Consider the following 23,543-nt stretch of genomic DNA (forward strand, 5'->3'; position numbering starts at 1 on the left):
ATTGGATATTTTCCCCCTCAAAAGTGTTTTTGAGTTTGGCTATTTGCAAAAAGATTTGTCATTTAAAAAATGGTCTTTCAAATGGTTTCTCAGAAGGATGAATTTTAGTCTGCTTCACCACACCCCACTGGTGGGCACTTAAGGTAGTGAATTGTACACGTTTCATGGTCTGCTAGCTTTTCCTACTGAGGTACCTGCTAGTGTTCATGGGGTCAGATCAGTGGTTCTCAGCTGGGAGTGATTTTGTTTAAAGTGTTTCTTTTATTTAAACTTTTGTTAACATGTGGGTAACTCACATAATGCAAAGAAAATAGGATTCGGGATGATTTATATCAATTTTAATCAGATGCAGTTACCCTAAAATATTCTATTTGTTTCTTTGACCATTTTGGCCAGCAAAGGCTTGGGGGACACTTGGCAATGTCTGGAGCCAGTTTTTGACTGTCATGACTGGGAGGTGGACGCTGCCAGCATCTGGTGGGTAGAAGCCAGGGATCCTGCTAAGTGTCCTACAGTGCATAAGCCAGCCTCTCCACAACAGAGGATTATTTGGCCCCAAATGTCAACAGTGCCCAAGGTGAGACACTCTGGATTAGAGTGACCCTTCTCAGACCATGCAGATGAGATGGGGTGAAGAAGGGAAGATGGAACACCAGTGGTCTTCTGCCTTTGGGTCAGGACATCATGCACTTTTGTGGCATATAGATGTGGAGGTGTGGTGTATAGGGCCACAGGGTAGGTCCCTCTGCCTCAGTGCTCCTCCGGCAGCTTCCCATGGAATCTTAGATTCCTGCATGACCCATCTTTAAAATATCCCTGTTAGAGGGTAGATGTCCAAAAGGCCATGGCAGCCACCATCAGTCAGTAAAAGCTCAGATTAGTTTATCAGCTTAGCCTTGAATGGGGAAAGGGACTCAGGACAGCTAAGTTTTAATAGATCTAAGAGGTCTGGAGCATAGTAATCAGGTGGCTGAGATGCTGTGTTGGATTGCTGCATGTGAAGATTAATGCAATCTTACTCACCAAGACCTTCCTGGATAGGGAAGGAATTGGCAGTGTGGCCACTACCCACAACAGGCAAGTTGGCTATGTCTTCTCATCTCTGGGGAGGCTATCCAGCTGTGGCTCCCCACCTGCTTCAATATCCCTGGTCAAAACCTCTTCCATCATTGAGACTAAAGTTCTGTGCCTCCAGGGAGGGAGGGAGAGGGCAGGCACGCCTCGAAAGCCCCTACACATAAGGACCTCACAAAGCACGGTCCTCTCAGTTTGGCTCCTGCACTTCTCTACCCACAGCTCAAGAATGGGTCTCAGTGCACAAGTTTACCATGAGCTCATACTTCCTGCTATGAAAGCCCCCTTGGGTGGCCCCCTCAGGCCGAGAAGCTGAGAAGGAATGCAATGACTTCATGACTGTTCATTTACTTGTTCTTTGTGCTCTCAGAGTCAGGCAGAGATGCTGTGAGGGCCTTTCAGATGGAAGAGAACTTCCCCTCATTCCCAGAACTCTCCTTCTTCCAGAAGGTCTTGTTGACCAAAGCACATCCTAGCTGAAGTATGGGATAACCCATTGTTTTCTTATATCCCCTCCCGCAGGACTCTTGCAAAGCCCCCACCCGGCCTCAGGGAGCTCCTAGTCAGCTTTCTTATCTGGGAGCTGAGGACTTCAAAGAGAAATGAGAATAGAATAAACCATTTGGCTGTCCTTGACCCCAATGTTGAAAGCCACGCCCTGCTACCAGCCTGGGCCTGGGATAGTGGGAGCTCTGGAGCTCTGGGAACTTCCTCAAACTCATCAGCCAGGCCTGTAGGAGGTACAGAGTTTGGGGTCTAAAGCCAGGGTTGTAGCCTTGGCTTTAACTAGCTATGTGACCTTCAGCAACCCTTTGACCACACTAGTATTGAGTTTCTTCATCAGAAAACTGGATACGCTAAGATCTGACTCTCAGAGCTGTAGAAGGGTACAATGAATCACTGGTTTTATGAGAATTTATAAACATCTCTCCCAACACCACATTTTATTCATGAGGAAATGGAGAGAAGAGAAAAAGTAACATGCTTACCTTCAGATAACCAGTAAATGGCAAGGCTTAGACTAGAGCTCAGTCCTCCTTGGTGCTAGAAGAGAGAAGAGCTGTAACAAATGAAGCCCTGTGCACTTTCCTGGGGCTGCTTTTGCCAGGGGTGGCTATGGAGTCTGGAGTCAGGCTGCTATCATTCCAGTCTCCACCTGGGTGTGTGACCTTGGGAAAGACTTGAAACCTCTCCAACCTTTAGTTTCCCCCCACCTCCTTTTTTTTTTTTTTTTAATTAATTTATTTTGAGAGAGACAGAGCATGAGTGGGACAGGGGCAGAGAGGGGGAGAGAGAGAGAGAGAGAGAGAGAGAGAGAGAGAGAGAGAGAGAGAGAATACCAAGCAAGCTCCACGCTGTCAGCACAGAGCCTGATGTGGGACTTGAACCCACAAAACCGTGAAATCATGACCCGAGCTGAAATCAGGACTCGGATGCTTAACTGACTGAGCTACCCAGGTGCCCCTAGTTTCCCTAGTTCCCCTCCTAAGGCTGTGAGATTGTCAGAATTAAAAGGAAAAAATCGACATCAGTTTTTTTATCCAGTAGTAAGGGCTGGATAGATGTTAGCCCTTACTGTTTGTAACAGGAAATGGTGGGATCATTATCACACACGATGATGTGTGTGAAAGCCCCTGGTAAATTTAAAGCATGTTACAAAAGTCAGTTGTTAATGCTATTTCAGAGAGCACTCAGTGAACACATCAGTCCAAAGATGTACAAAGAGGTACAGGGATCCTTCACTCCCATCCCTGGATCTGAATTCTCTTTATCTGTAGAGGTACTTAGATTTTTGAAACTAGCTGACCCCCATTCTGAACTTCTTGACTCCCCGTCATTCCAACATCTGCTAACCCCTTTTACTCCATAAAAGCCAGGCCCCCTCTTCCACTTGTGAATAATCCTGGGCCGTGGAGTTCATGGCCCTGTAGCTGAGTTCTAAGGATCAGGTTCAGAATCCGAGCATTTGATGATGCGTCTCCAGGTCTTGGAATCTGGGGATGGAGGGAGAAACCATGTGATAGTCTGGCATTTGCAAGCAGATGCAATCGTGGCTGGAAAAAAAGTTGTCCCTGCCTCACCTTGTCTCATAGGTGCAACACAGTGGCTTTCCTTTGTGCACCTCTGGTCAGGATCTGACTTGTTTGATGTCCAGGAGAGTTTGATGCAGAGAGGGGCTGCTGCCTGTCCCTTGTCCGGAGGGCCTGAGCCCAAATGGGTGGAGGAGCCGCACTGCTGGCCAGTGGGTTGTCGCCAGGTGGAAGGGCACCCACCAGTGGTCTGGGGACTGACCCTGAACTGAGTGCCAGCCTGGCCCATGTCCTGTGAACTGACTGCGTGGCTCAGCTGCATGGGACATAGAATTGGTGTGGCGATGACTGAGGATTCAGGCTCTTGGTTGGCTTCCAGCTCTCTCAAGGCCACATTTTGCCTTTGACAAGGAGAATTTAACGCCTATAACATGATCACTAAGGTTTATTGCCGGCCACTCTGGGCCAGGCGCCCTGCACTAGGTCCTTGATGTATTGTATTCTCACAGCCACCTCGTGAGGTAGAGACTGAAGACACTGGAGGTCTGAGAGACATTGTGAACTGTTTGCATCGCTGGCAGGTGTGGGAGCTTGTGTTTAAATCTGGCCTGACTGTGCCAAAATGCTTGAATTTAATTATTGGGCTGTCCTGCCTCGAGGTGGCTGGAAGGTGGAGCCAGAGAATATGCAGGAATGGGTTAGCTGTCTCCTGGGTCACATACTTGCCGGCTGGGGATCAAAGAACAACTACAAGCAAGTGTGGTCCTGGTGATGGATCACTTGGATTGTTCTGTAGGCTGATGCCCGAGATTTCTTTTTTTTTAAAGATTCTATCTACGCCCAACGTGGGGCTCAAACCCACAACCCCAAGATCAAATGTCACGCGCTTCACTGACTGAGTCAGCATGGCATCCCATGATGCCCGAGATTTCTGATTGGCCCCGCTCTGCTTTGGGGGGGAAAGAGAGAGCTCCTGGGTCTGCAGCTACATAGCTTATACCCTTCCTAAGACCTTTGCAGAACCTGGCTCTGCCCTGGGGATTTTCCCTTCTCTCTGTTCTGACCAGCTTCTCTCTCTTGAACTATCTGGGAAGAGGCTTGGAGGAGCGCGTCCCTCGTTATCACCCTGTAGGGGAAAGTCGTGGTTTGTGCTTCAGTGCTCCCACAGCTGTGTTGGCCTCGTAGATGCTCTGGTGTGCCTACTTATGAAACACTCTGCTGGCACCTCCCAACTTTTACTTCAAGCCTCTCTTCACAGTTTGTAATTAAATCTTTGTATGGCTTTTTAATTAAGATTGGCTCTCACAAGCCTGTAAGCCCCAGGAAGGCTGGAGCTGTGTCTGTTCGCTCCTTGCTGTGTCTCCCGGGTCTGGCTGGGGGGCCTGGCGCATGGCGCGGTGCTCAGCAGCTGTCTGTAGTCACAAGGAGTCCAGCCAGGTCGGGAAGACCAGATGGCTGTGAGACACAGCAGTGAGAGAAGAGCATCAGAGCTCCATGCATCCATGGATGCAGGTGCCAAGTCAAGTCTGATCCAGACACACAGGGACTCAGGGGAGGTGGGGAAGAAGGGGGGCTGTTGGATTCCCAGGGCTGCCATAGCAAAGCAGTGTGAACTCGGGAGTGTAAAACGCAGTTCCGGAGGCTGCAAGTCCAAAATCACAGTGTCAGCAGGGGCCAGGCTTCCGCTGTAGTCCCTTGGGAGGAATGCTTCCTTGCCTTTTCTAGCTTCTGGTGGCTCCTGGCAGAGTCTGTGGTGCTGCTTGGCTTGTAGCTGCATCTGTCTAATCTCTGCCACTGTCTTCCAGTGGCCTCTTCTCTGTCTGTCTGTTTGTCTCTCTGTGTCCTCTCCTCTTTTTTTAATAAAGAAAAATGATAAAGTCCAGTGTGACTTCATCTTAATTTAATGACATCTATAAAGACCCCATTCCAAATAAGATCACACTCAGGTTCTGGGTGGACACACATTTCAACTCTGCGGGGCAGCCACAGAGGTGACCCCAGCCAGTGTTTCCTGTGGTCACATGTCCTGGAAAGAGCTCTGAACTAGACCTGAAGTCCTGGCTTCTCTGACTAGCAGGGAAACCTTTGGAAAATCTTTTTGCTTCTCTGAATCTCGGCTGCTTCATCTGTTCAGTCGGGATGATGACATCTGCCCTGTCCCACCTCCCAGGACTATTATGAGGCTCAAATAAAATGGTGGCTTGGAAAGCTCTTTGCAGAGTGTAAGTTAAGATCTATATAATCATCCCTGACCTTCACAAGACATTAACATCGCCATGCTTATCAGTGTCCTTTGGCCTGACCACCCCCCTTTTCTCCTTGCTAGGACCACTGCTTTTACCACGGGACGGTGAGGAAGGCAGAACAGTCCAGTGTCACACTCAGCACCTGCCGGGGAATAAGGTAAGAGGCCCTGACAGTGCTGGCGGAGCACCTGGCCCTCTCTCTAGACAAGTGGTAGGGCTGGACCTGGGCAGGGTCCTTGAGAAGCTGTCCGTTGAGAGTGTATGCCAGCCAGTTCTAAGAAGGGCTGAGCTTGGGAGAGAAGAGGGGAATCCTTGATGATCCACATTTTCACTTGGATTGAGCTCTCTCTTTCCTGAGGAACTTGAATTTATTATTATTTAGGGATGGTGAAGCCAACAGGCCAGGAGATGACTGCCATTGAAAAACTAGTTTATTGTACTCAAGATCCCAAGAGGAGGGGCACACCGCATAGGGAAGCATACGGGTCAGTCAGGGGGCAGGGTGTGGGAGATGGGAGGATGTGGGCAAGAGTCTTTACTGTGGTTTCTACAGGAAGAAACAGGCAAAGCAGGGTAAGTATGTTTAGTATTGGCTACTTGGAATAATTCAGTGGGATCTGAGGCACAGGGGCTCTTCCCAGTTGTCTGGAACCTGGCCCTGGGGTGACCAGGGTAGGGGGACAGGGGCCCAGAGGGTGAGAGCCTGAATTTGAAACTTGTTTACCATCCTGGGAATGGGCCGATCCTGAGAAGGGCAAGGCCTCAGCTGTCAAAGAATCAGAATATCGAAAATAAAAGACAGGGTTCATACACTTGAAATGAGTGTGAGCACTTATTCCCACTTCTCCTTTGCTCTTCTCTGGTAGAAGTACTTGTAGGCGGTAAGAAAGGAAATGGAAGAGGAGAGGAGAAGAGAAAGGGAAAGCAAGGTCACTTTCAAGAAGGTCCAGCTAGGTCCTTGGAAAGGTCCACTGGAAAGAGAATGGCTCTTCATTCTCTGAGCCAGACTCCTGGGTTTGAGCCAGGAGCAGTTGACCAGCTGGGTGACCCTGGGCCTCAGTGGTCTCCTGTGTAACATGTGGATAAGGGGAAAATGTCCCTAGTGTCACAAGGATTGAATGTGTTAATAGATCTCTAACGTTCAGAACTGGCTGGCATAAAGTAGCACTCAACAACCTCCTGGCCCCTTGCTTCCTAGGTGTGCCCCGTTAGAGGGGCGATATTGACACCACCTGGGAGCCTCTTCAAAATGCAGTATCTCAGGTCCCACCCAGAACAAGTGGATCACAATCTACATTTTACCAAGATCCCCAGGGGATTCATGTGCACATTACAGTTTGTACCTGAGAATACATGTTTCTCAAATACTTGTTTCTCTCCTCCAGCCTATGCTACTGCTTGGCATATAGTAGGATCTACTCATGTATGTTGAAGTAATAAATATCATTCATTTAGACTCTTCCCACTCTCTCCTTCTTTTGGAAAAGAGATGAGGATCTGAAAAACCTATATTCTAATTGCCAATACTACTTGTTTTGCAATTGGGTTTTAATTGCCTATACTATGTGGCACCTATACCCAGTGTGTTGATGAATTGGCACTATGGGGGAAAAAAGGGGCAAAACAGCTCTGAGCTGTAGTATCTGCCAATACGCTGGTAGAACTACTCCCACCATAACCAATTTAAAGCTATGAACGTGACGTTACTGAAGGCAGCATTGGGAGGTATGCACACGATGGGCTCCCATGAATTAGTAGGAGGTGTTTCCACTGTGTACCCTTCCTCTCTGTTGGTCAGTTCATTCAGTGACTGTTTCTTTCATTCAAATTAATATCGGGTGCCTACTCTAAGCCCATGTCCTACACAGATAGAGGAAAGACAGACATTGAAAAGTAATTTTCTGGGCCCTCAGTTTCCTAATCTGTAAAATGGGCGTTGATGATAGGCATGGTAGACCATGTTAAGTGCTGTGTTAGCTCTATAGCACTCTACAGACATACGGGATTATTATCATTTTACAACAGGAAGCCATGCTAACTAAGACTTACCCCAGGCTCACATGCAAGTGCAAGGCCCTTCATGCTGTAGATCCCATGTGTTTGTTTATAAATTGGACCATGTCTCCTCTGTAAGGCCTCGTGTTGAGTCTGCCGGAGGGAATTAGGCAGGAAACAAGCTTTGGCTGGGAGACCATAACTGTGGCTCCAGATCCCCTGCTCGGATGACCTGGTTGAGCCAAACCAACTGGTCTCCCAGTGGTGTTTACAGGCCCGGCCACCACCACCTGCAGTCTGCAAGTAAACAATGTGTCTCCCAAGAAGGAAGAAAGGGAACATGCAGGTGTGACTTGCTTCTCTCTTCCTCTGTCTCCATGGTCTGGAGCAGTGGGAACTTGGCTTGGACTCTTGCAAATCATTCCTGCAGCCGTGCTGACAGGGGGAAACCGGGTGAGCCATCCATGTGTTTCTATTTTGCATGCTTCCCTCTGGTGCAGTCCACCCATCTGATTTTCCAGCCTTCTCACTACGCACCTTAAGAACTTACGGGTGTCTGTGGGCCCGGCTGACCTCAGAGCCAGAGACGCATGCCAGATGTCTCGATTCAGACTCTAGAGAAGGAGAGGCTGCAGCAGCCTTCTAACCCACATAACCCCCAAGTCACTCCCCAGGCTCATAAAACGATGCTGCAATGGAAAAAATCTCCATCGTGATTGTGCTTCCCTCACGGGAACATGCCCCTCGTGATTGGAGAAAATAGGTAGGACTTATACCAAATGGAATCTTCAGGCTGATAATACAAATACAGAGGAGTTCACCTGAGTTTCCAGATTGTTGCTGGGCCCCCTCATCTCCAAAACAGTACTTTGGGTGACTTTAATTGAAGCAGTAATACATGATCATAGTAAAAGCAAATTCAAATAGTACAAAAGAGGGTATAATGAAGGACAGGTTTCTTTTTCACCCAGGATTTTCGGGTTCCTCCCTCCCCAGAGGCAGTCATTGTTACCAGTTATCTTATTTATCCTTTTAGAAATACTTTTTTCAAAAAAAGAACATTGATATGTAATATAGTGTTTTGTAATCCCATTTGGGCCACTGACACCTTTGAGAATCACGTGGCAACTGTGGATACTCATAAAATACACAAGTGAAATACCATTTCACTAGGGATGCTGGGTTGTCCATGCCCCCGAAGCCTGTCTCTGATCAACGACTCATCCTCTAGATGTCTACCTGACTTTTCACATGTACAAATGCTTTGCAAAGTAACACAGTATAAATGTGAGGAGGGATGATTATTTGTGAAGAAATCTAGAAAGTACTGAGATGAAGTGATCGTGAGTGAGTCTGTGGGTTCTGGGAGATACACTGTGTGTGTGTGTGTGTGTGTGTGTGTGTGTGTGTGTGTGTGGGTCCCTAGCTCACTGTCATCAAGAGAGGTATTGATTGCAAAAAAACATTTTTTTAAGTTTATTTATTTATTTTGAGAGTGAAAGCGAGGGGTGCAGAGAGCGAGGGAGAGTCTTAAGCAGGCTCCATGTGGGGCTCAATCACACCAATTGTGAGATCACGACCAGAGCCAAGATCAGGAGTTGGATACTCAATCGGCTGAGTCACCCAGGCACCCCGGCACCCCAAAACATTTTTTTACCTCAGTGGTAAGTTGTTTATTTTTAAAGAAAATGCTTATTAAAAATTATTCTTGTACAACTAGTGTGTTAAGCATTCAAATAATCCAGAAGTATCCAGTTAAAAGAAGTGCAAGTTCTGTATCCTGTTCCACGGTTCCATACAATTGCATCTCCATGTATAATCACTGTTGGGGGTGTACATAAATGCAAGGCACACCCGTGTGCATACCTGGTGTTTCTTAATCCAAACGAGGTTACCCGGTACATAACATTCTGTAATTGTTTTCCAACTTAACATTATGTCTTAGACACATGTAGATCTACCTCATTCTTTGCATGGCTGCATATGTACGTGTGTCTGGCAAGTTCATATACAGAGAAGGATATACAATAAATCATCTGTGGTTTTTATTTGATGCTTCACTCCTACAGTGGCTCTGTCCTCAAAACTCTGGGGCCCCCACTGACTGTGGTTATACCTTACTCCTGCCCAGGACTCAAGTCTGTGAGAGAGGCCAGAGAGAAAGAATATGAGATTAAAAGTGAATGCAAGATTATGTGTGCATGATGGCCTGGAAGGAGCTCAGAACTTAGAGTCAAGGAACCTGTGTTTGAGACCTAGCTCCATGCCTCCTGGCTGTGTGATCTCAAGCTTTCCCCTCCCCAAATCATTTTCTCCTTGGCTTTACCTTGGCTGGGCTGGCACCTTACTCAGTGCCTGGGGCCTTACTCAGTTTTGCAGACGTTGCTCATGGTGCAAGGGCTGCGGGTGGGCGGTGGGGGTGGGGGCTGGTGTCAGGATCCCACTGGGGAGTGAGGAGCCTGTTGATCACAAGACTGGGCTCTTCCCCCTGGCTGTAGCTACTGACCTTGACAAGTTCCTTCTTCTCTGGGCTTTGGTTCCTCTCATCTGAAAAAGGAAGGTAGATCATATCACGCAAAGGGCTCTTCCGTGTTGGAAGTTCTGTGTTGCAGAGACAGTGGACAGTCTCAGGGAGCTGGGCACCTGGGGCAGGAGGAGGTGGCTCATAAGTACATGGCAGTCCATCCTTGTCTTCGCTTTGCCAAGGAGTGGCATGGCCTTTCCCTTTTGAATATCTGGCCTTCCTTCTGAAGAACAGACAATAAATGCTACCTGTGTATCAGGCACAGAGTAAGTCTTCACAGGGCAGTACCGTTCAGTCATGACAGGTGTAGATTCCGGACTCAAGCCATTCCTGTTTTAAAACCTGACAACTCGGAGCACCTGGGTGACTCAGTCAGTTAAGTGTCCAACTTCGGCTCAGGTCATGATCTCACGGTTTGTGAGTTCAAGCTCTGCATTGGGGTCTTTGCTGTCAGCACGGAGCCTGCTTCAGATCCTCTGTCTCCCTCTCTGTCTGCCCTTCCCCCACTATCTTTCTCTCTTGATCTCTCTCTCTCAAAAATAAACATTAAAAAAATTTTTAAAAACCTGACAACTCACTTTAATTCTCTAGTGTCAGTTTTCTCGCTTATAAAATGGGAATAATCATGACATCATTGGTGGATTTGCATTAGGTGATGAGTGCAAGCTCCTTGAGAGCAGGGACTCTCTGATCATGTTGCATCCCCAGCACCTAAAACAGCTCCTGGCACATAGTAGGTTCAATATACCTGTGTTGAAGGGCTACCGAATGGCTGCCTATTCGTTCAGTCAATTATCCCAGCCACAGTGTGAGCCAACCAGCATTATTGACTTAGCATAATGCTAGTAGACAGCAGAGCCAGAATTCAAATCCAGATGTGTCTCCCTCCTGAGCCCACACTCTCCACTTGTGCCTTGACATCCTATCCTGGAGGGCGCATGTCACCTATATGCCTTCTGCCTACTGTGCTGCCTTTGATGTTCCCAGTAACTTTTTCTCCTTGGATGGAGACTGGGGAGGGAAAAGGGAAAGCAGGGTAACAGGGTGGTTACCTCTTAGAGCAGCTCTGGATGTAAGGACGTGGGCTGTGTCCCCTTGGGTTTAGCTCCGAATGGACACGTTCCCAGGAAGCAGTTTGTGCCTGGTTCCTTCAAGGGTGCATTTGAGTAAGTCCTGTGGTTGTTCAGGAGTTAAACATGAATCGTTCGCTGCTGCCTGCCTGTCCTGCCTTGCCTGGGTTCCTCTGTATAATTTCATTTATATCAAGCTCCTAACAATGAGAAATAGGCTGGAGAATGGAATGGAGGATAGCATGTGAGGTCCCAGCCACCCGGCCTCCTGGGCCCCCCTCCCGTGCCCTCTGGCTAAGCTCTGCCAGTGCTTACATTTAGCAAATTAGATCAACTGAGGCTCCTGGAAAGATAAATGACCCATAGGTGCTCAGGGGAGAGTAGCTAGCAGTATTTGGGGGTGGTGATAGGGGAGGCCCCAGAAACTAGAGTCTCAGAACCCCCCTCCCCCACCATCTTCAAAGCTGGTGCTCACTATAAAGTGCTCGGGCTTGTGCCAGCTTCTCCTCCAAACCAGGCAGTCTGGGAGGATTGCAACCGTGCCACGGGGTGAGTTACCAAGGAACACAGTAGGGAGGAGGGGAGGGAAGTGGCCAGGAGTCTTACTGCTGGAAGGACCTTTGGTGTCCTTCTGAGCCTGTGTTTCTCAAAGTGTAATCTGCTCACTCCCTGAAGCAGAATCGCCTGGGGCTTTGTGAAAAGACAGGCTCCTGCCCCCAAGCCTGGGCTGCGGGCCAAACTTCCTGAGTGTAACTGCACAGGGAATTACCGGGGGACTTGTTTACAGTGCAGAAGCTCTGGCCTACAGAATCTGAGTCTCCTCCATCTGTATTTTTAATACACTCTGTAGAATATTCTAATAGATAGCTCTGAGAGCTCTGATCCTTGAGGTCTCTGACCCATAGGTTTGGAACTTGCTGATGGAGGCAGACGATGGAGGCAGATGGCATAGAGGTTAAGGGCATGGGGTCCAGAGTCTGCCAGACCTGGCTATCTAACTTCCCTGGGACTCAGTTTCCTCATCTATAAAACGGGACTCATGATGGTACCTTATAACACTGATGAAATGAAAATGATGATTGTATGCACAATGCCTGGCATATGGTTAACTCTCAAAAAATGGCATCCAGAAATGAAAACTAGACTAAATGCCTCCTTTGTCTTCTTATCTCCCAGCAGACTGATATCTTACTTCAGACAGGCCAAGCACACCTCAGGGAGAGTTTCTGGTGCCTGTTACTTAACTGGGAATATCTTTCTGATCCACTCTACGGGGCTGTTGTGACAGAGGCAGTGTGAGATTATGGTTAAGGTTGTGGGAACCAGACTGCTTAGGTTCTTACTACCTGTGTGACTTTGGGTCGGTTTATTATCCTCACCTAGCCTTAGTTTCTTATTTGTACAACAGGGATAACATTTGTAAAGATCAGAAATGTTGGTGTGAATAATAAAATACTCAGCACAGTGCCTGGACTATAGCAAAGCCTCTATATAGCCACCATGATTATTATTATTCACCATGCACCAATCTTTGACTTGATCTCTGTTCTATTTGGCCCAGAGGCTTGTTCAAATGATGCCTGGTCAACTACACTGGAACTTTCACTGGTTCCTGTGTGGAACTTTCCACTCACTGGGTATTATCTTCATAGCCACAAACTGATGCACACAAAACCATCATCTGATTTGCGGTCAAGCCCTCTGTTTCCAATGTTTGGAGCCATTGGGAGAAACTGAGGTGACGGGAGGGGCCTTGGTCAGTTGAGATGAGAAGAAAGCTTGGGAACAGGATGCCCGCAGTGGCTCTGCCCTCTGCCCTTTCCTGTCTGGACTCAAGAGCGGATGTGACCCTTGCTCTTCACCCCACTCCCACCCCCAGCTGTTCAGGGGGCACCTTGGGTGTCCTGCTGTGGGGCTGGTCCAGGATTGCTGCGTCAGCCTGGGTGAGGCCGACGGGAAGTCATCAGGCTCCCTGGCACCGGAATGAGGTCAGCCAGGGATGGATTCCAGGAAGGCTGCTGCTGATCAGAGGCTGGCTCTATCTCTCCCACAAGCATCACGGGCTCTTCCCAAAGGGCAAAACCTGGGCAGGGCTTTGATGGGGTGGAGGCGGAGGTGGAAGCCAGGACAGCCAGAGAGAGGTCCTGCCAGTTTGGAGTGGCAAAGACTGACTTGGAGGTACTTTAGCTTTTGAACATTCTGGAGAGAGGAGGACCTGAGGTTTTGGAGCTCATGAAATGCTGCTGATGCCTCAGGACCTCTTGCTGAGCTCCTTCGTCCCCCAGAGTCCTGATGGAGTGCATTCTCTTGCTATAGTATTCATCTCATTGCATCAAGGATGGCAAATACCTGCTATGTGGGCCTCTACTCACCCTTCCATTGATTATTTGTGATAGTGATTGATAATAAGTCATGGCACTCTTTCTCCCCTTGTGGAGATAAAGCTCTCAGAAGCCTCATTGACGTAGCACTCCCAGGCAGCTGTGTCTAATCCATCAGTGTTAGGAGCGATGAAATCGTTTTGCACTCTGTTATATACTCTAGTGATTTATTCCCATGTTCAGAATCTAAGCTCCGTGGGGGCAAGCACTTTGTCTGTCTTGTTCACTTTTCCATCCTCATCAACTAGTCTGATGCCTGGCACATAGCAGGAGCTCAGGAAATACTTGTGGAATGAATGACTGCCCTCCAGTGAGCTGTGAATTACTCAAGGACAGGGATTATATCCAAATCACATCTAGTACAGATTAAGGATTCATTGAGTGAAAGAATATAATGAATGAACACATGTCCTTATTCTGAGTTCAATCATTGTTTCTCTAACCAAGAGAAAAGAGTAATCACATGTCCTTGGTTGTGGACATCACTTCACTAAAGAGTGGCCTGGTTGTGGCTAGTAGGAATGCCATCGGTAATGCCTCTAGCTTTGGTTTCTGTACACAAAAATTTAATCCATTTAATCATCTGGAGTCCTGTTAAATTAGTAAATTATTTGCATTTATACATGGGGAAACTGAGGCTTGGAGTGATTTTATTTTTTTAAGAGGTTTGTTGAAGTCCATCTGACAGCTTAATGTTGGTGCTGAGACCAGAACTTGGGCCTCCTCACCCCTAGACCAGTGTTTCCTTTCCGGTCACCATACCATTTTTTTCTGAGTCTATAAAGTTTTGACTTTTGATTTGTCATATGCCATGTTTGAGTTTGGGAGGCTTTTGGGAATCCTGGTCTCACCATCCTTTCTATTATTAACTGTCCCAGGTGAGCCTTTTTGGAATCTTTGAGCTTTTTCATAATAAGCTTTTAAAACCTGAAATTGTGTGCCACCTTTCATATGCATGTGCATTTCTCTGGAGAGGAAGTCTAAGTTTGCATCAGATTCTCACCAGAAGTTATTATGCATGACCCATAATAAGGTTAAAAACCAACGATCAAAACCAACATGTCATTTCGCATATGGGGAAACTGAGGCCTGAGCAAGAGACTTTTCCAGGACCGTAATCTTTGACCAGAGATTCTGTTTCTCCCATTGACAGAGGACTGATTATGGTGAGAAGTAACCTCAGCTACATCATCGAGCCCCTTCCTGGCAGTGAGGGCCACCACCTCATTTACAGATCTGAACATCTCAAGCTGCCCCTGGGGAACTGTGGGTTTGAGCACTACAAGTCCACCACCAGGGACTGGGTCCTTGAGTTTACGAACCAGACCAAGAAAAGACCTCGCAGGGTGAGTCTCAGTGCAAGAGTCAACCTGGGGGTAGGCTTGTCCCCTCTGAGGATCCTTACTTTGGATCCAGGGGTATTTCTAAATTAAAAGAGATGGCCAAGAAGGAGGAAATTACCTTTTTTTTATAGTCTAAGTTATTATCTTGTTCACTGCTGTGAGATACTCTTGTATGGGATGGGATAAATTGGATGGGAAAAACACTATGACATTTAAAATACCCTGAGATGCCGACTTCAGAAACTTTAAAATGTGAGAAAAGAATTTATGCCTCCCTTTTTGGAATAGCCACTTAACCATATGCACAAAATGCTTGTATTTATGTATACTGAAAATAGAGCTATGTGGTTTAAATGCTTTTTGGGAACTTGACTTTCAGCATGTTCCCTCACAGTATGTTGGCCTATGTACTAGCAAGCCCAGCTCATTACTTTTTGAATATAAAGGACTGGACTGATAGTCTCAGAGCAGCCCCAATGATAACCAAGATGGCAGGCAGAAGGTGTAGTGAGAGTAATGGCGACTGCAGCCAGAATGGCTCTAGTGCCGGGTGTAAAGTTAGTAACCAGCACTGCTTATCAACTAGCACTATTTCTTAGTAGTTTTTTTTTTTTCAGTATATGAAATTTATTGTCAAATTGGTTTCCATACAACACCCAGTGCTCATCCCAAAAGGTGCCCTCCTCAATATCTTAGTAGTTTTTCAAAATGAGGAAACGCTCATCATTTCTACAGCTCTGATCTGCATATATCTCTTTCTTAGATGAAAAGGGAAGATTTACACTCCATGAAGTACGTGGAACTTTACCTTGTGGCTGATTATGCAGAGGTAAGGGGGAGACAGGGTTTTTGTTTTTGTTTTTGTTTTTTTACAGAAAAGCACTCTTTTGATAGCTTCCATTCCAGGCTTCAAACCACTTTGGGGGAAATGCTGAAACATTGATCTTTCCCCAGTTTGTCATGTGATTTTGGCCTTAAATCTGACCAAGGGCTGTTTTTGCTATTTTGAACAGTTGGGGGGCTGGGGGGAAAAAGAAAAAATCTCTTATGGCTCCATACATTAATCAGATAGAAAATCAGGCAACTAGTGTTATTTAGATGAACATTTCTTAAACTGAGTCTGAAGATCTTTAGGTTTTGGTGCTTAATCTTAGGGAGTCCATAAATTCTCTATAGAAATTAAAAAAAAATTTTTTTTTTTTTGCAAAGACAAAAAGTATATTTGCAATCATCTGATTGAATATAATTTTCCAGCCCATGTGTGGGTCCATTTTTGTAATCGTGTTCGTGCCAAATGAGAACCATGGTTCCCAAAGCATCAGCGGCACCTGGGAACTTGTGAGGTGCTAATTCTTGGGCCCCACCCCAGACCTGCTGAGTCCTAATCTATGGGACTGGGGTCCAGGAATCCAATGTTTTAACAAGCCCTCTGGGTGACTCTGTACACAGGCAACTTTGAGAACTGCTGACCTAAGGAAAAGCTGTCTGCCTAATTCTATATTTCTCAAATCACGCCAGGTTTTCATGGGCCTTGGCTTCTAAGATTTGGTGAACACTTGTCTCTCTCACTCTTTCATTTCATTTGTTCATCAGCAATATCATGATTTTCTCTTATATGTCAAGCACCGTGCTTGGCCCCAGGAGATTAAGACAGACCTGCCCCTGACATCAGAGTTTATGGTAGGAGCACAAGAACTCTATAGTTTCAAGTGTGGTAACTGCCAGGATCGGTCTTTATAGAGGATCAGAGCCAAGATAATGAGAAGTGCCCCATGGTTTGGGAATTGGGGTAAGCTCCCACGTGGTGATGTTGAAGCTGACACCTGAAGAATGGGTTCAGGTTTTAGAACCCATATTTGCCTAAATTCGTCATATTTCACCCCCAGTTCTCAGTTCATGTAGTGACTCACCCACAACTAAGCATATCTGGGTATGGAAAGGCACGACGAGCTGAGTACTCCCCATGTTCTAACACTGCCGCCTTGCCTGGGGATCCCCCAGAGCTCTGTCTGTCTCATTCCCCATCCAGATGGTGCAGTTACCAGCTCCCCGGAAAGAACTCATCCCAAGGTGGCTTTACCTAGTCCATAATCCCAGAGCACAGATTGTGGAGCAGTGCAGGTTATGGGAAGAACACTAGGCTTCAGGCCTGAAGAGCCGCCTTCAAGAGCATTAGTGGCAGGAGCAGGTGGCCTTGCACTGCCTTAAAGGACAAGGAGTTGTTAACGGGGCAGACAAGTGGAGGTGAAGGGCATTCCAGGCCAAGGGGACATCGTGTTCTGCTTTGAGAAGAATTTAGCTTTGTAACTGATGTCACTATTGGTTTCTCCAGCAGCCTTTCCTTTTTTTTTTTTTTCTTTTTTCTTTTCTTTTTGTTTTCCTTTCCAAAGACTGGTGTATGTGTAGGGTAGGAGAGCAGTGTGGGGAGAAAAATCTAAAGCTGATTTAAAAACTGAGGCTCCGCCGTCATGGGGAGAGGTAACAGATGCTGGCCCCTGCCCAGCAGGACTGCCTTATAGTGAGAGGGCTGCTGGAAAAGAGCTGAGTTCCTGACTCCAGGACATTTTTCCATTTAAGCTTTTATTAGATGATCTGAGATCATCTAATACAGTGGTCTTGAAACTTTTTTTTTTTTTAGCCACAGAATCTTTTGTTCAGATGAAAGCTCCTGGTACCCTGCTGCTCTAATGTAAAGGTGGGGTGATCCTCCCCTCTGGCCCTGCACTCGCCACAGTGGAATCTTGCTTCAGGGTTCTAAAACCTACTAGGTGCGAAACTCTGGAAGCTGAAGAAGTGGGGGTGGGGTAGGTATTGGGTGGGCACCTTTAGTCTCCTGACCTTCAGGGTCACAGCAAACCCCCAAGAGGAAAAGTGCCTCCCAAGGTGCATCTAGGACTGGGGTGTGGTCTAGAGCCATCTTCCTGTTCCAGAGTAGAGAGGCTCCAGCACCAGTCTCATAGGCATTGATGATAGGCGGTGATTCGTGCAGCCTATGGATCGGGAATATGCTCATTTCTCAGCGTCCTGGGCTTTGAATGATTCACTGGAGTGGGATGTAATCAGTCAGGCTGGGTTCACAGGCTCACAAACCCCCCGCCTCCCCACACCACTCCTTCCTGACTCCCTTTTCAAGTGATCTCTCACCCTCTGCAGGCAGAAATGTATCCCTGACAATTAATTAATCTGAGAGGTTGGGAAGACAAGGCAGGGCAGGGCTGCCTTATCTGTGATTTACAACCTGATGCTGAGACAGGCCAGGCTCCTTCTCTGGGCTCTGAACTCAGTGCAGGGAGCAGAGCCGCAGAGAGAGAGAGTTGTTGCAGTAAAAATGACCAGGCAGCTGCTCACTCCCTGGGCTTAGGTGGGAGGGCCTGGGGTGGTTCTCTGTTTATTCAGTCCTCAAGTGAAATGGGAAATCTAGGCGGGGAAAGTGCAAGATAGGATGTTGCAAGATGATGCAGGATAGTTGTAAAAACAGGCATGCAAAGTGCTTTCATATTCTGGTCAGAATGTGGGGTAGTTGGGAAAGGCCAGGTGATGACCCTGTTTTACTTCCTGTGTCACGCTAGAAAGTATTGAGATATTTCTTTCTTTAGATCAGGGGTCTGCAAATTATAGCCTATTGCCAAAACCAGCCCACCACATATTTTTGTAAATAGAGTTCTACTGGAGCAAATGATCCCTGCTGTGTGTATTGTCCATGGCTGCTTTTGAACTGCAGTGGCACAGTGGAGTAGTTGAGATGACACAATGTGTCTTGCAAAGCCTCAAATATTTACAGTCTGGCCATTTGCAAAAGTTTGCTACTCCTGCTTGAGACTCTTAGACAACATGGTACATTACTTAAACTACCGTGGTAACATCAGGCAGCTGTTTGAAGATAGGATTAATATATTTGAATATTAATATATGTGAAAAACAATGAAATCTGATGTTCTAATAAATATTCGGTAAATGCTACAACACTTTCTCTGCAGGAAGACCAATTTAGAAATGGGAAGACTCCATAAAGAGAAACTTCAGGATTCACAAGTCATAGGTCCAAGTCATGGGGCTTTGCATTAATTTATCTCTGTAGAAGGCAACAGTGAGGTGAGATGATTGACTGTTCTGATGAGTAACAGTCCTAAGGAAGCCCAGGAAAGTCCAAAAGCAGTGGGAGAATAAGAAATGGTGGGTTTCTCCCTTGTATCATGGCTGGGACACACGCCCGTGCCAACAAATACCCCAGAGTGTTTTATTTGGCTGTTCTTTGTGTTTTTTGCTTGGATATTTTTGCAGGATGGGGTGGAGGAAGGATGTGAAGGGTTGGAATTGAAGTAACGTATATAAGTGTGTATATAAGATAAATCACATAGGTTTTTATACAACAATAGCAGTGTACAGGACATGCCCATAATTTGCAAATTTAGGTTGCAATTGTAGCAAATTTTATCTTTACATTGTGAAGCTTTCCTTCATCATTGCAGCTGAAAGAGATCTATCCCATTCAGGCAGGAATGATAAATGTGAGGCTACACACTGAAATGTCTCCCTCCTGGTACCCATGGCAGACATTTATAATCGAGCACAGCACTCTCTCCTACTGAACCCCCTGCAGTCTCAGAATTTTTGTAGAAAGGCACTGCCATCAGTTGGAGTGGCATGCCAGATGAAGCCTGTTTTCCAAGGGCTTATCGTCCTGGTTGCCAGCACCCATGTGTGTCGTTCATGTGGCCTCATGCAGTATTTATGTGCCCATTTTAATTGTGTACTCCTTAAATACAGAATCTGCCATTGTTGTTATTTCTGGCTCTCTTTCTGTTTTAATTTAAGGTCCTCTAGACCAGTACCAGGATCTCACACACTGTGTCCTACCTCGTCCCAAACGCAATGCCTTGTCATCAAAGACATTCAGCAGCTATTTGATCAGTGTTGATTGATCACATGTAGGGAGTCCTCATGAGATCCCTGTGATGATGGCTTCAAGTTGGGGTGATGACCAAAGCAAGGATCAGATTGGTCCCACTTCTAAGCCCCAGTGAGAGTTTGCAGGAGACCTGTTAATTTGGAGGACAGAAGAACAGATTTGATTTCAAGGGCTGGAGGAAGATAATTCAGTTCACTACACAACTATTACATGCCTACTGTGTGCCTGGCACTGAACTGATAGTTGGGGATACCAAGATGAATGTGACCCAGGTTCTGCCATCCCTGAGCTGAAACTGTATGTAGGGGCAGGGAGGAGGAAGTCATAAAAAAATAACTGCTCATAGAAGACTGGAGAAAATAAAAGCTAATTGAAAGACAAGAAATGGGGCACAGGAAGGGGTCCTGAGGTCTCACCTAGCTCTGCTTATTCCATTTAGTTTCAGAAGAATCGCCGAGACCAGGATGCCACCAAACACAAGCTCATGGAGATCGCCAATTACGTTGATAAGGTGAGACCAGGTGTGTACTTTGTGGGAAAGGTGCCAGCACCTTAGAGGTGCTGCAGGGTAGGAGATCACACGGCCCCTGAGCTGCCTCGTGGATTGGTCACCCAGCCAGTTTCTGAGAGGCAATAGCAATGGTATAGAGGCTCAGGGTGGTCATGACAAAGCCCTCAACTATGTGACCTTAGCCAGGTAACTTACCTTCTTTGGTTTGCAGTTTTGTTTTGTTATGTTTTTAATTTACAAAGTAGAGGGCATGGCTTAAACCAATGGCCTGCAATTATTTTTGTTTTTCTGGTGGAATCCTTCTTTTAAATGAAATCTTAGGACGATGTCTAATATAAAAATCAGACGAAAACAGACTGCTCTAAACCAAAGCAAGGGTGAGGATCTGAAGTGATGTCCTCTTGCTTCTTCCCCTCACCCCTGCAATGGTTGCTGGGTAACCTAGTTTAAGAATGCTTTAAGGTTTGGGGCGCCTGGGTGGCGCAGTCGGTTAAGCGTCCGACTTCAGCCAGGTCACGATCTCGCGGTCCGTGAGTTTGAGCCCCGCGTCAGGCTCTGGGCTGATGGCTCAGAGCCTGGAGCCTGTTTCCGATTCTGTGTCTCCCTCTCTCTCTGCCCCTCCCCCGTTCATGCTCTGTCTCTGTCTGTCCCAAAAATAAATTAAAAAAAACGTTGAAAAAAAAAAAAAAAAAAGGAAAAAAAAAAAAAAGAATGCTTTAAGGTTCAAAAAAAAAAAAAAAAGACTGCTTTAAGGTTCTCTGAGGTTCCTTCCAGGTATAAAGCCCAGAAATTTTCTGACTTAGGGGAGAATTGAGGTAGGTCAGCATGGGAAAAGTACAGGGCCTTAAAAGTTGAGTGGGTTGTTTTGGGCAATCTGTATAGTCTCCATCTGTAAAATGATTCTAAAATTATTTGTCTCTTAGAAAGTCTTTGTGAATGGTTAACTTTCCTTGATCAGGCCCTTTTAAACATGTCCTTAGGAAATACCCAAATTCTTGAATTTTCCTAGAGCAGGCTGGTCGGGGACTTGGAAATACTTTATGTGAAACTGCAAACTGCAATGGAAAAGATAAACCTCTTGATAGGCTAGTAGTAAATAGTTTTTAAAAGTAGATTTTAATATGTTTGGGGTCACAGGTCTCTCGAGAATCTAAAAACATTTATTGTATGGTTTCAGGGCACTCATAGCTCTTCTGAAGCTTAATTCTGGGCCTGTTAGGGATTCATGGATCCCAAGTCTACAGGGGAAATTATTATTATTATTTTTTTGGCCACTAATAGATAAAGAAGATAACTTAAAATTTTTTTATGGATTTTCAAGCAAATTTGCTAGTGTTCTGAAGTCATCAGGTGAGAGGGTCTGGGGTCTGTGTTTTTGTTTTGGCCTAGATGGCTCTGAAAACACTGGTCAGTGACAGGTGAAAGTCAAACGTCAGCATTTCCTGGAAGGAAGGACTCCAGGGACACAGTTCAGTCCTCTTTCTAGCTCTTAATTCACTCAACAATAACATTCAAATGATTCTACATCCCAAACACTCAACATCTGGGAAAACAAGAAAAGCTTGTTTTCTGGTGGGGATACCAAGGAGGCAGATCCTGCCATCACTCACGTGACATCTATTGTTCTGGAGACTCAGCAGGTGGGAGGCCTGGCTGGGTCTCCCCTTCGTGGACTCACCAGCTGGTCTGGGTGGTAGAACCAGAAGTGCAGATGAAAAGTGGAAAAGAGGGGACACCAAGCCCCAGCCCTTACTCAAAGCCCCTAGCCTTGCTAGCTGGTCCCTTCTGTCGAGCACTCTTGGTTTTCTCCTCAGCAGCTGACTTTAGTCACTCCAACTGGGGTGAGGAAAGGCAAACCCACTTCTCTGAGGCTTGCTGACCCAGCTACTTGAACTGAACTGTTGTTGAACTAAAACTGGAATGAATCACACTAATTTGCTGAATCATGAACCCAGTCCAAAATGTTTTTTCCTTAACTGTGAAAAAGCCAAATTTAAGTCCTTAAAAGCTCCCTCACGAAGCAAGTTCAAATTGGAATCCAAAACCCTTTGTTTTCTGTAATGATCGACCTAGCACAAAACTGGAAAATCAAAATTTCCTTTGAAATCTACTGATATTTCACTGAATCTGGAGCCCATCTTACAGCACAACTTCCAGCCGGGGGCAAGATGATTCTTTGGATGTGTTAATATGCCAGCACTTAACCAGTGAGGGTCTTGAGTGACTGTGAGACCTGATCTGATAACCTGGGCCTTAATCCTGGCTCCACAGTCCTCCCTCTGAGACTTTGGGCAAGTTACTGACTTTTTCTAAGCTTCTGTGCTTGGTACATAGAATGTGCTTGATAAACATTGGTGTTAGGATTGTTTTTAGTTGCTGCAGCCCCTGCGGGTTTTGGATTAAGATAGTATCTTCTGTTCATGTGATCCGGGTTTACATGCGTTGTTGTTTTTTTTTCAAAGTTACTGCCTCAAGTGATCTCTAGGGTAGGCCAAAGAATCCCTTGAACATACGCCTTCCAGTAGTGCTTAGCTTTAAAGAAAACCCTCTTCCTGTTTACGTACGTGAGATGAAAGACACTGTGTCACAAAGGTAAGGTGTAGCTCTAATCTGAAGGATCCTGAGAGTCAGGTGTCATTTATAGACTCTTAGGCTCTCTGGGTTGGTCAGAACTCTGAAGGTTATCTGGACCTTTGCAGACCAATGCTGGCAACATGTTTGTGGTATTGTTGACAAAGCCTGAACACCTCCAGTGATGGGAAAGGAAACTTTTGAGAATAAGCGTTCTCTCTCTACTTGTATATCATTTACACCCACCCATTCACTTCCAAAAGGAGTGGGAGACATCACACAATAATCCATATACAATTTGGCATATCCATACAGCGAAATACTATTTAGCAATTTAAAAGAATGATAAACTGATACAGGCCATGAGATGGATGAATCTCAAAAACATGCTAAGCGAAAGAAGCCGCAGACACAAAAGACCACATATTCTGTAATTCTGTTTCTAGGAAATGTCTAGAAAAGGTAGATCTATAGAGACAGAAAATAGATTTGTGATTGTTTGGTTCTGAGGGTTAAAATGGGAAATTACTATAAATAGACATGAGGGGCCTTATTGGTATGATGAAAATACTCTCAAATTGGATTATGGTGATCACTTTACTTCTTGGTAAATAAACTAAAAATATTGAGCTGTATACCCCCAAATGGGTGGATTTGATGGTATTTAAATTATACCTCAGCATACAAGAGGAATTTGGTATGAGAGAACTTTCTAGACACATATAAAACAGGTAAGTACCATGTAAGGAATTGGGGGAGATGACTCCCAGGCAGCTGGACCATAGGTGCTTATTTACAGACAATGGCAGAGCTTAGCTCTGAGCTTACTCATGACTAACTTAATTTAAAAGCTTTTTTTCCTGGGGCGCCTGGGTGGCGCAGTCGGTTA

The 23,543-nt window shown here is 46.0% G+C and overlaps 1 protein-coding gene across 2 annotated transcripts in view; it reads left to right on the forward strand.

Moving 5' to 3' along the window:
• The window catches only part of ADAM19 (ADAM metallopeptidase domain 19), an 81,139-nt gene that overhangs the window by 32,698 nt on the left and 24,898 nt on the right, over positions 1–23,543 (forward strand). For both annotated transcript variants that reach the window (XM_047853687.1, XM_047853679.1), the window contains exons 5-8: positions 5,431–5,507; positions 14,474–14,666; positions 15,427–15,492; positions 20,012–20,083. In XM_047853687.1, coding sequence (XP_047709643.1) covers positions 5,431–5,507; positions 14,474–14,666; positions 15,427–15,492; positions 20,012–20,083 — 408 coding nt within the window. The remainder of the gene's footprint in view (positions 1–5,430; positions 5,508–14,473; positions 14,667–15,426; positions 15,493–20,011; positions 20,084–23,543) is intronic.

The sequence above is a fragment of the Prionailurus viverrinus genome, chromosome A1 (assembly GCF_022837055.1).
Source record: "Prionailurus viverrinus isolate Anna chromosome A1, UM_Priviv_1.0, whole genome shotgun sequence".
Lineage (NCBI taxonomy): Eukaryota > Metazoa > Chordata > Mammalia > Carnivora > Felidae > Prionailurus > Prionailurus viverrinus.